Source organism: Pyxicephalus adspersus, chromosome Z (genome assembly GCF_032062135.1).
Source record: "Pyxicephalus adspersus chromosome Z, UCB_Pads_2.0, whole genome shotgun sequence".
Lineage (NCBI taxonomy): Eukaryota > Metazoa > Chordata > Amphibia > Anura > Pyxicephalidae > Pyxicephalus > Pyxicephalus adspersus.
Window position 1 is genome coordinate 86,175,754 of NC_092871.1, and position 16,558 is coordinate 86,192,311.

The window sequence follows — 16,558 nt, forward strand, 5'->3', positions numbered from 1 at the left end:
GGGCGAGACAAGTTCCCCAGGGAGGGGGTTTCCACCTATGGGGCAGGACAAGTTCCCCCAGGTGGGGGGGGTCTCTACCTATTGGATAGGACAAGTTCCCCAGGTGGGGTCTCCACCTATGGGGCAGGAAAAGTTCAATAGCTAGGCAAGTGTTGGGTGGGGTTCCCCATTTACAGGGCAGCACACTTCACTCAGATTATCACCAGGATAGCAATTGGGATAAAATCTCTCTAGTGATGACACCTGGGAAAGTTTCTTGTGTAAATATATGAGATGTATTAAAAACACACAGAATGAACAGGGTGCATGTGATGTGATCAGCTATTGGCTGCTTTTCTCAGACCACATTATGTACTTCCCTTTTATTCCTGTTTAATGATTGGCTACCATATATCATTGTTTAGGATTGGGCAGAATCTTGGCCCAGATAAGAATAACCTTGAATACTTAAAACCCACCAATAGAAATAAAGAATTTCACCACTTATTCCCATAAGGCACAACCAGATGAGTTTTGCCCTCTAGTGGAGCTTAGTCATACAGTCAAAAAGTAGGTATTGTGCAGAGTTGGAGGACTCCTTTATAGCGACTTTGTCAGCTTACATTTTTACTGCAATGTCCGGAAGCACTGATGCAAGATTTACCGTATACCTTGCATGAAATTTTAAACCCATGTAAAATACAGGAAATAGAGAAATTCACAGAATATAAAGCTTTTTATTAAATTGTGCAAAAAGAAATGTTGTTACATTCACATCAATGACAATCATCATCCTTATCATCCATGATGAACGAGCAATCAGTTTGTATCTTCCAAAGAATAATAATACAAAAACAGCAAAAATAATTTACATTAAAACAAGATAACAATATTGGTGAAAACATTCACTGAGGGGAGTGTGCAGCATTGGGGGGAGTGGGCTGTTGAGTGCAGACTCGCCCCTCCTCCTCCATTACTGATCAACTAATAAATCCTCATCAATACATTTCATTTAATAATAAAGATTCTGATTGGCTGCCCAAAAACCTATAAATATAAAGTTAAATATATATACATATACAGAATGAGATCACCCGGCAATGGGCAGCTGTACACATATCTAAATATTACCCGCCCCCCTCCCGGTATTTATTACTAGAAATGTATTTTTATTAATTTCTTCAAATGATGAAATCACTGCTTTACAATTAAACTTGTGAGCTGTAAAGCAGCTTTGGATATTTTTGGTGATACGGTGTTGTATATAGAATTGTTGTAGAGTGTTTTATAACTATTACATAGACTGAAGTGTTAGGCCCTGTGACAGGTATTTACTGATGTCTGTGTCCCCATTGGGGAGATTTATTCTATTCATTGGGGAAATCCTATAGTTGTCACCAGGAATAGAGGGGATTTCCTCCAATTGGGACACTTGTTCTGTCTGATGGGGATCCCTTGTGTCTGATGATGGGGTTTGACCCCCTCTTACTCTATCCACATTCCAATATATGGTTTTGGTTGTACAAACACTTGAAGGCCTCCTGATGATCACACACAGGCGAGTTCCTAGCGATCACATTATTGAAGAAGCAGAGGCAGCTGGGAACTGTCTGTAACATTCTCTAGGTGGTCCACCATCTGTATGACCCCTTGGATCTGGTCATCCTGCAGGACACTCTTGGCATTGGTGACAAATTTCTTCAGCAGGGACTCTCTGCTCAGTGGCTTCCTCCAGTGGCCATAGAAAGTATCACATTTGCCAATCATCACATTCCCGTTCTTCAGCAGCAGGGCCACCTCAGCGTACATCTTGTCAAAGTTGGCCTGGTTGTCCTGAGGATGCTCCAGCACCACCTTGCTCAGCAGATGCTGGAGGTCTTTACGAAACATGTTTTGGTCATGGAAGGAATGAATATTCACTTCTCCATCTAAGAGGGCTGTGCAGGCATTGAATTGGAAAGAGTGCCGGGCCTGGTGCTCGGAGTCTGGATATGGCCTATTTATGTATTTGGAGATTGGGACTCGGAGAACAATGGACTGGATGGCCGATGGGTCAAAAGAGCCGTAGTGCTCCTTAAATATATTTCTGACCGAAACTGCAGCATCAGCAACCCAATGCATTCCCAGGTGTGCAGGAAAAGACTTGAATGCAATGTCTTGCTTGGCTAGAAGGAACTCATAAACTTTTCCAGGCATTGACAGAGACTTAGGTTGGTAGTCACCATAAAATGCACTGAAACCGGCACAGCCGGGAACATCGTCCAGTATGAGGGGATTGGCCTCCATCCCTTTAGAGGCCAGAATAGCAGCCTCCAGGCCCAGCCGTGTGGCATTGCCAATGTGCAAAGGCTTAGCCAGAGTGGCAGCATTTGCCATGGGTGCACCAGCAAGAGAGGCAGCAATGGCCAGGGCGTGCATGCATTGTTCCTTATCTAATGACAGAAGTTTGGCGGAGGCGGCAGCACTTCCCATGGTTCCAACCACAGAGGGGGGATGAAATCTGAAATGAGCAAACAATTCCCATTATTTTGCTAGTAATTCAATAATAAAAAAATGCAGAACAATAGAATAGTTTAGTGAAGACCCTTTTCTGTTCCTCAGGGTACAAAGCCAGCTCCATAAAGACATGGGGTCACCAGTTTGGTGTGGAGGAACTCCAGTGTCCTGCAGAGAGATAGAGTACCTGATCTCTGAGACAGAGATAGAGTACCTGACCTCACCAATAGGAGGCAAATACCCACCATTAGTACCCGACCTCACCAATAGGGGTAAATCCCCACCATCAGTACCTAACTTCACCAATGGGGGCAAATCCCCACCATTAGTACCTGACCTCACCAATGGGGGCAAATCCCCACCATCAGTACCTGACCTCACCAATGGGGGCAAATCCCCACCATCAGTACCTGATCTCACCAATAGGGGTAAATCCCCACCATCAGTACCTGACCTCACCAATAGGGGTAAATCCCCACCATCAGTACCTGACCTCACCAATGGGGGCAAATTCCCACCGTTAGTACCTGACCTCACCAATGGGGGCAAATCCCCACCACTAATACCTGACCTCACCAATGGGGGCAAATCCCCACCTTCAGTACCGGACCTCACCAATAGGAGACAAATCCCCACCTTCAGTACCTGACCTCATTAAAGGGGGTAAATCCCTACCATTAGCACTTGACCTCACCGATAGGGGGCAAATCCCCACCATCAGTACCTGACCTCACCAAAAGGAGGCAAATCCCCATCATCAGTACCTGACCTCACCAATAGGAGGCAAATCCCCACCATCAGTACCTGACCTCACCAATTGGGGGTAAATCCCCATCATCAGTACCTGACCTTACCAATAGGGGGCAAATCCCCACCATCAGTACCTGACCTCACGAATAGGGGGCAAATTTCCAACATCAGTAGCTGGAAAAGTCATATAAAGGATAATGATGGGAGGTCAACACATTTTTCATTATTAGCCATGGTGAGGCACTTCCTTAGGAATGGGTATTGGGGTTGGGGGCAACTACTTATAGGGGGACTCCATGGGGGGCCCAGAGAGCTTTGATCTAAAGGGATGAATTTTGTAACAACTCACTTTTTAGGGATGTTATTTGCTTCTTTAGAAAAGCCCATCAGTCTTCCTTGAATCTCAATTCCAACATTGAAAGCCATCAGCAGCTCCTCTCCAGTCACTCGCCTTTCCTGGGAGAGCATTTGTGTCAATGCCAACAGAGCCGGAAGGACAGCCCCAGATGGGTGGGTAGCAGGGTGCCAGGTGTCATCAAAATCCATGGAATGAGCCTGAACCAACAAATAAATAGTTAGACCCCACAGAGTCCCCAAACCCTAAGACACCCAATTGTATTTCATTATTACCCCCAAATGTACTTACAGCAACTCCATTAGCGTAAGCGGCCAAGGTGGGGGAGAGCTTCAAACCTTTCTGTCCATAAACTGAGCAATGGGAAGTATTTCCATAGGTTGTAAAGTGCAAATCCTGAAAGAAAATATGAAATATTGATGATGATGATGAAAGTATATGCTCTGATCGGAACTGATCCATTGCTTAATATCACCAGAAATGGTTAATTGTTAAATATTGGGCAAAAGAGAAATCGGTGACAACAATTACTGGTATATTGTAGAAGGAGACAAACCTGACAATATTTCAGAATAATATTGAAGACGTGTGTTGTGCTTCCCATCAATCCAACGCCAATGCTGTCCAGGATCATCCGCTTACTTCTGTAGCGCACTATATCAGAGAGGTGCACGGGGCGAATCCCATGGATGAACGACGCAAAGCTGCTGGTGACCGTGTCTTCTAGCTGGTGTCCGGCAGTCACTGAAAGAGACACAACATGGTCATGTGATGGTCAGGTGATGGTCAGGTGGTGGTCAGGTGGTGGTCATGTAATGGTCATGTGATGTAAGATGATGGTTATGTGATAGCCCTGTGATGGTCCTTTGATGGTCATGTGAGGGTCGTGTGATTTTCATGTGATGGTTCTGTGATGGTTCTGTGATGGTTCTGTGATGGTCATACAATGGTCCTGTGATGGTCATGTGAGGGTCGTGTGATTTTCATGTGATGGTTCTGTGATGGTTCTGTAATGGTTCTGTTATGGTCATACAATGGTCCTGTGATGGTCATGTGAGGGTCGTGTGATTTTCATGTGATGGTTCTGTAATGGTTCTGTGATGGTCATACAATGGTCCTGTGATGGTCATGAGATAGTCATGTACTAGTCCTGTACTAGTCCTGTGATGTAAGTTTATGGTCATATGATGGTCATGTGGTGTAAGATGATGGTTATGTGATAGCCCTGTGTTGGTCCTTTGATGGTCATGTGAGGGTCCCATGATGGTCATGTGATGATCCGGTGATGGTCATGTGATAATTGTGTGATTTTTTATGTGATGAACCTGTGATAGTCATGCGATAGTCCTGTTATGGTGATATAATGGTCATGTGATGGGTATGTGATGGTCATGTGATAGTCCTGTGATGGTCATGTGATAGTTCTTTGATGGTCATGTAATGGTTATGTGATGGTCATGCGGTGGTCATGTGATAGTACTGTGATGGTCATGTAATAGTATGTGATGGTCATGCGGTGGTCATGTGATGGTCATGTGATAGTACTGTTATGGTCATATAATGGTCATGTGATGGGTATGTGATGGTCATGTGATAGTCCTGTGATGGTCATGTGATGGTCATGTGATAGTTCTGTGATGGTCATGCGATGGTCGTGTGATGGTCATGTGATGATAGTGATTAGATATGAATGTCTATCTGCTGCCCAAAGCAACCAATCAGTGTTTCTGTGGATTTTGAATTATAATCTGACTGGTTGCAGTGGGTGGCAGTGTCAGTCCAGTGTAGACAACATGATATAATGAGTTCAGGTGACCACGCAGTATATTCTTCTGTATTAAAATGATTTTCATGTGATTACCTTTCACCGCCGGCTTGTGGATGTGCCTGGACAGAGGCTGAAGCTTCTGAGTTTTCTGCAATTATAAAAATCAAAAACTAATTGTAAATGTCATTTTGCAGGTCCAATCTTCTCATCATCTACCAACTACCAAATAGTACAAAAGCTTTTTTCTTATTGGATAAAAGTTGGGGAGAGATAGACAGTGTTCACTCAGCTTAGTGAGTGAGGTAAAGATGTGTTCTCTTCAATCAACCAATCATATGTCAGCATTTTTCAGCATTCATCCTGTTTTCTTTTATTACCCTCAGAAATCAAAAATCAGGAACTATAGGGCTTACTAAATATTTTCTCTAATTTGTAACATTGGTACAGTCTGATAACTAAAGATTGATAGAGCTGTCGTATACTACATGTCCACCAGAGGTCACCATAACACTATCATTGTCCTGTAGCAGTCGCAGAGCTCTGTAATGTTCTGCCGTACAGTGCCATGCTGTGCGCTATACATACACAAGAGGTCACTATAACACCCTTGTTGTCTTTTTTGTCTTTCCGCGGCATTGGTACAACTTAACCTATCTAAAATAATTCAAAATTTATAAAACCTCAAATTGTCAAATTTCCTTTCAGCTTAATAAATAGCGACAAGCAAAACATTTCAGAGCTAAATTTCAAGGCAAATGTACAGATTTCTCATTTGGTAAATTTTTTTCTTTGTAAAACTAAAACTTTATCAGAAATTTAAATGAAAACTAAAAAGATAAAAACAACTAAATAAAGTGATACAAATTCTGTTTTTTAATTATATTTCAATGAATTTTGTTGGATTGTTTTTAAAATGACAAAATAATTCTGTTACAAAGACCACATTATTTAAATTAATTAATTATTCTTTTTCTTTTTTTAATTTTATTTTATAAAAAATAAAAACATCAAAATAAATAAAAAAAGCTGATATCTGCATTGAAAATCTCTGTGATTGCCATCCCTTGATCACTGAATGAATTTATACTGAATAGCTGAATATTCACCCAAAATATCTGGAATTTTGGTAAAATGTTTGCTGAATGAAATCAATGAATCCTTACAATGATCACAGCAATAGGAAGATTTTATATAACATTTCTTCATCTCATTATTATTATTTTATAAGATTTATTTGATTTTTCTAAACCAAATTAATGTTTCAGAATCATTTTTGCACTGTCGGAGGTAGAAATTGTTTTTTCACCCCTTTGGATATTTCTAAAGTTTTGTGTGCAAAACCCAAAACTTCACCTCAACAATTAGGGCTCAACTGAGAAATGTTTTCATCCAAGATACACCCAAATTTTCCCCAACATTCACACATTTTTCACATTTCATTCAATTAGAATAATGTATAGCTTGTAAAATAAAACTGAAAAGCAAACTGTACATTTAGAAAAAACAGGGTGAATCATGGGAAAATTGAAAACTGGAAAATATTTAAAAACAGACCTGTGAATATTTTTTACACATATATCTATATATATTGTATTTGATGAAAATATGAACTTTTATGAAGTGTAGAATAAAGAGAATGATGAGAATGTCATCATTTCATTACATTGGAGAAAGGATGGGGTGTGAATGTTTTACACATCACTATACAGAAATAACACCTAACCAGTGAATACATGGATCAGCACACATTCACCCAGCCATGGACTCACCCGCAGGGCTGCACACAACATCCTGGCCTTGTGTCTTGGGTTGGATCTGTTGGCTTCTGGTGGATTGTCACCTCTCTGATTGTTGCTTCTTCTCCTCAGCTGGAATATTTATTTGGTCTTCATCCAGGAGCTGTGACATCATCATCGTCATCTTCAGAGCTCCTCTACACCCAGGAAATGAGCTGAATATTTGTTGGGGAATTTCTGTCACATTGTAACTGATTGTTGACTCACAGAAAGTACAATAATAAGTTTTATGTTTGAGAAATGTTTTGTTGTCACGTTTGTACAGAGATAAAATATACAGAAATATATTTATTGGTATTTTATGGGGACACCGGCCACATTAATGTCACTACTTATCTTCCTCAAACATCAAATCCAAGAATAGTAACAAGGAAATATTTTGTGTCTGGGGGTGAAAATCTGAAAATTAGGGGCCCAGAACTGGGGGAGTAAAAGTTCTGTGAAATCGCTATTCCCAATTATGTAATTCCTGATTCTACAATATCCAAATCTGCTATTACCGATTCCAGTATACCTGATTCCACAATTCCCGATTCCAAAATGTATTGATTCTGCTATTCCCAATTATGTAATTCCTGATTCTGCTATTCCCGATTATTTAATTCCTGAACCTGCAATATCCAATTCTACTATTCCAGATTCCAGTATTCCTGATTCCACAATTCCTGACTTCAAAATTCCCAATCCCGCTATTCCCAATTATGTAATTCCCAATTCTGCTGTTCTCAATTCTGCTTTTTCTGATTATGTAATTCCTGAATCCTGATTCTGCAATATCCAATTCTGCTATTCCGGATTCCAGTATGCCTGATTCCACTATTCCCGATTCCAAAATTCCCAATTATGTAATTCCCGATTCTGCTATTTCCTGATTCTACAATATCCAATTCTGCTATCACCGATTCCAGTATTCCTGATTCCACAATTCCTGATTCTGCAATTCTTGATTCTGCTATTCCCAAATATGTGATTCACAATTCTATAATATCCAATTCTGCTATTCCCGATTATGTAATTCCTGATTCTGCAATATCCAATTTTACTATTCCTGATTCCAATATTCCTGATTCCAAAATTCCCAATTCCACTATTCCCAAGTATGTAATTCCTGATTCTGCTATTCCCAATTCCGCTGTTCCTGATAATGTAATTCCTGATACTGCAATATCCAATTCTGCTATTCCCGATTCTAGTATACATGATTCCACAATTCCCGATTCCAAAATTCCCAATTATGTAGATCCAGATTCTGTAATTCTTGGTTCTGCTATTCCTGATTATGGGATTTACAATTCTACTATATCCAATTCTGCTATTACCGATTCCAGTATTCCTGATTCCAAAATTCCCAATTTCACTATTCCCAATTATGTAATTCCTGATTCTATAATTCTTGATTCTGCTATTCCACAATTCCTGATTCCAAAATTCCCAATTCGGCTATTCCCAATTATGTAATTGCTGATTCTATAATTCTTGATTCTGCTATTCCTGAATATGGGATTCACAATTCTACAATATCCAATTCTGCTATTCCTGATTCCAGTTTTCCCAATTCCGAAATTCCCAATTCTGCTATTCCCAATCGTGTAATTCCTGATTCTGCAATATTTAGAAAAGGGGTATTTGAGAACCAAAGGAAACCTCAAACTGATGATGGTGTAGTTGCCAAACCTAAACGTAATATGTATTTAGAAAATGGAGAAGAAAATAGAAAGAAGCGTTTTTTTTTGGTAACATACACGTAGATTTACTTATGAAAACAACATATAATATTGGCTAGACAGAGCTGAACTATGTTGAGAACAATCCATATAGTACATATGAATAAGATATATTAGTATCAGATGATAGTCTGATTACACATTTATACAGTTTACGCGTTTCGCCCATATTGCTTCCTCAGTGGAATTTGAGAGACTTTTTGGTGGACCAGATATTAATTGATGAACAGATAACTCTGTGAAGAGAGATCTTTGGTCAATCTGATTGGATATATATAAGGTAGCAGGAAAGCGTTGTACATTTCAGGCGCAAGTGTTAAAATGTGTAAAGCTTAAAGTTTCGACTAAGAAGAGGGGGGATTTGTTGTTGGAAAGATACAGCAGTTCATCCCTTTGGAAGCTGGCCATGGACTTCCTTTATACAAAATATAAGAGAACCTGTTTGCCATTTATCACCTTATTATTCACATTCTACAACACCTGAGAATATAAGTAATTACCATAATTACCATACCACATTTAATACCTGACTACGGACTCCTTGGCTTTTTTACTATACAAAACATAAGAGTACCTGTTTACCACCTACCACTCAATCATCTAAATTCCACAATATCGGTGAATATAAGCCCATAACACCCCAACTCTTAATCAAAGGGATCAACTGCTGTATCTTGCAACAAACCCCCCCTCTTCTTAGTCACAACTTTAAGCTTTATACATTTTATCACTTGTGCCTGAATTGTATCATTCTTTCCTCTTACCTCATATAAATGCAATCGGATTGACCAAAGTTATCTGTTCATCAATTAATATCTAAATTTCCAAAAAGTCTCTCAAAATCCCCAGAGGAAGTCAGATTTGGCAAAACGTGTTGGAAACAATGAGACACACTTGTAAACTGAATAAATGTGTAATCAGACTATCATCTGATACTAATATATCTTATTCATATGTACTATATGGATTGTACTCAACATAGTTCAGCTCTGCCTAGCCAATATTTTATGTTGTTTTAATAAGTAAATCTACATGTTGCCAAAAAAGCCGCTTCTTTGTACTTTCTTATCCAATTTCTAAATACTGATTCTGTAATATCCGATTTTGCTAATCCCAATGATGTAATTCTCAATTCTGCAATTCCTGATTCCACTATTCCAAAAGATGTTTTCTATCTAAATCATAAAGCTCATAATGGGAAGGATATGTGGACTAATCTCCCCTCTGAAAAGTTCAATCTACCTGGCTGGATAATAAAAGATTATGTCTTCAGAGGTGATTTACATCTACCCCTGAACCCCCCACCCCCACTATTTATCTGCCCTCCAGATGTGGGGGGGGGGAGGTCCGGGGTGATAGGTGAAAGAAAACATAAAGTAAGCTTCAGTCTCAGACTAAAAAGATTTGTTCTGCTAGCTTCTGGTATATGGCTTAATCCTGCAGGGGGTCATATGTGTGAGGCTCAATGTGCAGAACTCATTTATGTGGGGGGCCCCTGTTATGTGGGGTCTCTACATGTGGAATCCTTATATGTGGGAGGGCTCTTTTAATGTGGGGTCCTTACATGTGGAGAGGCTCCAGTAATTATTATTACACAGTATTTATATAGCGCCATCATATTACGCAGCGCTGTACAAAGTTGATAGTCGTATCACTAACAGTCCCTCAAAGGAGCTCACAATCTAATGTCCCTACTATAGTAATATGTCATTAATACAGCCTAAGGTCAATTTTTGGGAGAAGACAACCTAACTGCATGTTTTTGGGATGTGGGAGGAAACCGGAGTACCAGGAGGAAACCCACCCAGACACTGGGAGAACCTGCAAACTCCATGCAGATAATGTCCTGGCCAAGATTCAAACCTGGGACCCAGCGCTGCAAAGGCCGGAGTGCTAATCCCTGGGCCACCATGCTGCCCATGTGATATGGAGTCTATGTATGTGGGGGGGCTCTTGTAATGTGGGGTCTTACATATGGGGGGGCTCCTGTAATGTGGGGTCCTTACATGTGGGGGAGCTCTTGTAATGTGGGGTCCTTACATGTGAAGGACTCGCATCATTCACATACAGTGAATATAAATGATCTGAGTATCCGGGTGGCCCTAACATTACCCAGCTCGGCTCTCATAAGCCATGATGAGCTTCCGTTGGAGCTTTTTTTACATTTTACCTGCAATTCTTTGAAAATAAATGATTTGGATCCAAGGCCCTGTACATGTATGTAATTGTATGTGGGGTCAGTTTATAGGTGACACCCCTCCCTCCTATACCAATACACTGACAGGCCCGGACAGGTTTCCATTATTATGTCACAGCAGTTTATGGTGCCTGGTGACACGCATGCAAACAGCTGCCAATCATTCACAGTGGTGACACCACCAGGAAAATGTGAATAAAATAAACAGCTTCCTCTTGTAAAAACTTTCTTTGATGACCTCAGCTCAGGACAAACAAAGACAAAAATAAGAAATGGAAACCTGAAATAGTTTCTGTTGTCAGCGAAGATGAGGATGATGGGGAGGAACTCTGAATATTGTTATATCTAATGTCATCCAATTAATAGTCACCATGTATGGGGTCATTTCTGCCGACCATCATTCACCTGTATTTTGCCCCATCTCTGGACAACCACATTCACCTTCCAGCATTCCACGTATTTAAAAATCCTGATATTCACCCTGCAGAATAGAATCAGTATTATTGTGCCAGATTCATGCCAGAATTCTGCACTCCAAAATTCACCTAAGATCTGTTCTTTATTAGGAAATGTCTTCTTGGGTATTGTTCATCTTAATTATACATCAGTGAATAGACATTCAACCACCACAAAATCCCACAACTTTCACCCGTAGACCCAAGACTTCAATAAAACATTTTCCTCATAGACTTTAATAGAGATTCACCTTTCCATTGACATCATTGGATTTCAGTTGAGAATCACCTTTTTATTGACTTAAACAGGGATTCACATTTTCATTGACTTTCATAAGGATTCACTTTCCTATTGGTCTCAATAAAGATTCACCTTTTTCTTTTGACTTCTATTAGGATCTGCTACATTACACATTGAGTTCAATAGAGATTTGACTTCTCATTGACTCCAGTAAAGATTCACCTCTCATTAACTTCAATACAGATTTGTATTCCCATTGACGTCAGGAACGTTGTGTTCACCCAGCACTACAGAGAAGGTAAAATTGTGTTATCAGCTTCCCTCTGTGATGGAGAGGAGGAAAAGAAGGCCTTCTGTTGTCTTTACTTAGGGTGACAACACTATTCCTCACTAGATATGACAAAGTGAGTGTTGTCACCGAAGGACAGGAGTCATCAGAAAGAAAAATAAAAACAAATGAAGTCTCAACATCTATGCACTGATTGGCTGCAATGTGACATTTAGATGGGGCCCTATCTGGAATCTCCAATGACATTGGGCTCCTCAAATGTTCTCATTTAAACTTTCTATGTCAAGTCACCCATTGGAAATGTGAACTACCCCACCCAACCCAATATGTGAACTACCCCACCCAACCCAAAATACATCATATTATTGGTCAGTTCAGTGAATCGCCTCCATTGGATTTATCACCTGTGGTTGGCCAACCACTGACAGCCCTGAGATGGGGCAGCAGCCAATGAACATTCCAGCCCCGAAGAAGGACTTTGTGACTCCCTGAAATAAATTGAATATAAATTTGATAGCTGTCACAATGTCCTTGTCTCTGCTCTGTGTTATTTACATTTGAGGTCTTCTAGTGGTCCTCCGTGTCGGATACAGGAATATCAGGGACGAGCACCGGTATGGGAACATCAGCACCATGCGGCACAGGTCGTCTTGCTGATTCCATATCACCGTACTCCCACTTGTGTTTCTTGTAACGATTGCAACCTTTTACATTCACAAATAACAATCATTATGATGATTTCTGGGCTCTCACCATACCATAGGTACACCAAATTTCACACTTTTCACTTTTCTATTTTTCCACTGACTTAGACACTCTACACAAGTTCTGCATACCATATGGGGGGCCCAATACTTATCTTGGTCCCCCAGTTTAATACCAAAATATACAAGATATGCTTGTTTCTCATATTCTGTAATGTTTCTTCTCTGTTTTTGCTGGGAATATTCACCACAAATGTAGCAAAATACATTTAGGTCATTTATACAACAATATACTTTATGAGGAACTCATATTTCTGTAAAAAAAGAAAATGTATGAATAAAAAGAAGGCAAATGAAAGTTCCATGAAAATAATGCTACATGTAATATATAAAATGCAAAACATCAGAGTGAATAATAATGGATAATATTATGTTGTGTTAACATTTGTTGTTGTTAAAAATCGTCTATTCCGATTTAAGTATCACAAGAACTAGAGCCAATTCAATGTAACTGATCTCATTTCTGGATTCAGCAGACCCGACATACACTAAATATATTAAAAAATCCTTGGCATGTGAATTTATTTTATTTTGGTTGAGCTGTGTTATCGGAACTGTGAACTTTGTCATCATTATTGATATTGATTTTTCTCAGTTCTTCCTCAATAGCAGAGCGGTGACACAGCTGACTGAACAATGGAGGTATTTGGGGTGGGTGACAGTCTGCTGAGGTATCCGCCATTAAATAGAAAAGAAAATATTTCCAGGTAAAGGAAGAAGGAAAAAGAATAAAATACCGGATGTAAATAAGAGTGCTTTTATCACTGTCACAGCTACATTACAGTTACACAGTTACATTACATATCACATATCTATGTATGAGATGTATGGGATATATGAAATATATGAGATTTATGGGACATATGGGATATATGAGATGTATGGGACAAATGACATTTATCAGATATATTAAATGTATAAGATATATGAGATATATGGAATGCATGAGATTACCGAGATAAATGAGATGTATGAGATATATGGCAGATATGAGATATATGAGATGTATGAGATGCATGAGATATATGAGATATATGGAATGCATGAGATTATTGGGATAAATGAGATGTATGAGATATATGGCAGATATGAGATATATGAGATGTATGAGATATATGGGATATATGAAATGCATGAGATTTATGGGATATAGGAGATAAATGAGATTTATGAGATATACAGCATATATGAGATATATGAGATGTATGGGATGTATTGGATAAATTGGATATAAGAGATGTATGATGTATGAGATATATAGGATATATGGGATATATGAGAGAAATGAGATGTATGAGATGTATGAGATATATGAGATCTATGGTATATGAGATATATATAATTAATAGGATATATGAGATATTTAAGATAAAAGAGATATATGAGATGTATGAGATGTATAAGTTATATGAGATATATGAGATATATGAGATGTGTGGTATATATGAGATAAATGAGATGTATGATATATGAGATATATAGAATTATTGGGATATATGGGATATATGAGATGTTTGGGATATATAAGGTGTATGGGATGTATGAAATATATGAGATGTATCGGATGTATGGGATTTATTAGATACAAGAGGTGTATGATATATTAGAGATATAGGATATATGGGATATTTGAGATAAATGAGATGTATGGGATATATGGGATGTATGAGATACATGAGATATATGGGATGTATGACATATGAGATATATGGAATTATTGGGATATACGACATATATGAGATACAGTATATGGGATATTTGAGATATATGATATGTATGAGATATATGGGATATATAAGGTGTATTAGATATATGAGATATATGGGATGTATGAGAGAAATGAGATGTATGGGATATATGAGATGTATGAGATATAAAGGATTCATAGAATATATGAGATGTATGACATGTATGAGATATATGAGATGTATAGGATGTATGAGATATAATGGATATGAGATGTATGATATAAGAGATATATAGAATATAAGAAATATATAGGATATATGAGACACATGAGCTATTTGAGATATATGGGATATATGAGATATTTGGGATATATGAGATATATGAGATGTATGGGATATATGACATGAATGAGTTAAATGAGATAAATGACATATATGAGATATATTGGATATAAGAGATGTATGATCTATGAGATATATAGGATATATGAGATATATAGAATTCATGGAATATATGGGATATATGAGATATATGAGATATATGGGATATATGAGATATATAAAATATAAGAGATATATAGGATATATGAGATGCATGAGATATAAAGGATTCATAGAACATATGAGATGTATGACATGTATGCGATATATGAGATGTATGAGATATAATGGATATGAGATGTATGATATAAGAGATATATAGAATATAAGAAATATATAAGATATATGAGATACATGAGCTATTTGTGATATATGGGATTTATGAGATATATGAGATATATGGGATATATGAGATATATAAAATATAAGAGATATATAGGATATATGAAATACATGAGATATATGAGATATATAGGATTCATGGAATATATGAGATGCATGACATGTATGAGATATATTGGTTATAAGAGATGTATGATCTATGAGATATATAGGATTCATGGGATTACGGGATTTATGACATTTGTAACTTTGGATCGTTTTCTCTTTTTGTGATCTTCTGGTTTTACAATGATCTATGTGATTTATATTTATTACATCCATAAGCAGGGACAGTCTCGTGGGTTCAGCTGTACTTTTTGTTTGAGGGATGTGGTAACTCCAATATTGAAGGAACAATCATGTGCAGAGGGTATAATGCTCATATAATCTCTAAATTATGATTGGACGATAATCCTGCATCCAATGTGCTGGGAATGCGGAGACACAACTTTTGGTCAGTAGTCCTTAAGGCCATTCATGTATTAATGTATTAAAAGGGCAATTAGTGATCAGATAATTACTCCCCCATCTATGTTATGTCAGATTCAGTATATGAGAAAAGAAATGACATTTCCTCCTTTCACTAAGAGAAACCTTCACAAATGTGCTAATATTATACTTCCCGAACAATCCATAATGTATCACTCCACGTGGAAAAAAAACCGGAAAAGCGGGAAGAACTGATGAGTGTGATAGACCAAGGTATATATTATCTATGTAAATTATAAACTGAGAGAGTCTGGGAATTCCTGAGGGCAGCGCATTTCACACTACAATTAGTCACTGCGGTTGTGGAATAAATCTTCCCGGTCATTTCCAAGAAAACACATTCTGTATCTATATGTGGTTCTGGTTCTGTATGTATATGTGGTTGTGTATCTATATGTAGTTCTGTATCTCAGTGTGGTTCTGGTTCTCTATCCCCATGTGGTTCTGTTTCTATATGGGGTTCTGTATCCATATGCGGTTCTGATTCTGTATGTATATGTAGTTCTGTATCCATATTGGGTTCTGGTTCTGTATCCGAAGGTGGTTCTGTATCTATGCCCGGAATTAATAGGGCCACAGCATGCATCTGTGCTAGACTGGACCTGGGGCCCCGTACAATCCATGCTGGGGGGGGGAGTGTCCATTATGGAGCAGCCATCAGAGGTAATGGGGCACATGGCACAGAACCTGGGCAGTATATGTTTCCTGCCCAGATTATAAAGTGCTGAGCAGGGCTGTACAGTGGGTTCTACAGGTGGAGTTTTCCTTTAAGTTAAAGCATTGCCAGAACACAAAGATGTCACAT

At 38.5% G+C, this 16,558-nt stretch overlaps 1 protein-coding gene across 1 annotated transcript; it reads right to left on the bottom strand.

Moving 5' to 3' along the window:
- Positions 1 to 696: 696 nt before the first annotated feature.
- LOC140343796 (cis-aconitate decarboxylase-like) lies at positions 697 to 7,193 on the bottom strand. Its single transcript, XM_072430673.1, has 6 exons — positions 7,118 to 7,193; positions 5,442 to 5,496; positions 4,137 to 4,324; positions 3,872 to 3,976; positions 3,575 to 3,780; positions 697 to 2,479 (listed from the first exon to the last, which is right to left on the bottom strand). The coding sequence occupies exons 1-6, from the start codon at positions 7,136 to 7,138 to the stop codon at positions 1,558 to 1,560; spliced, it is 1,497 nt and encodes a 498-aa protein (XP_072286774.1). The 5' UTR covers positions 7,139 to 7,193; the 3' UTR covers positions 697 to 1,557.
- Between the last annotated feature and the right edge of the window lie 9,365 nt (positions 7,194 to 16,558).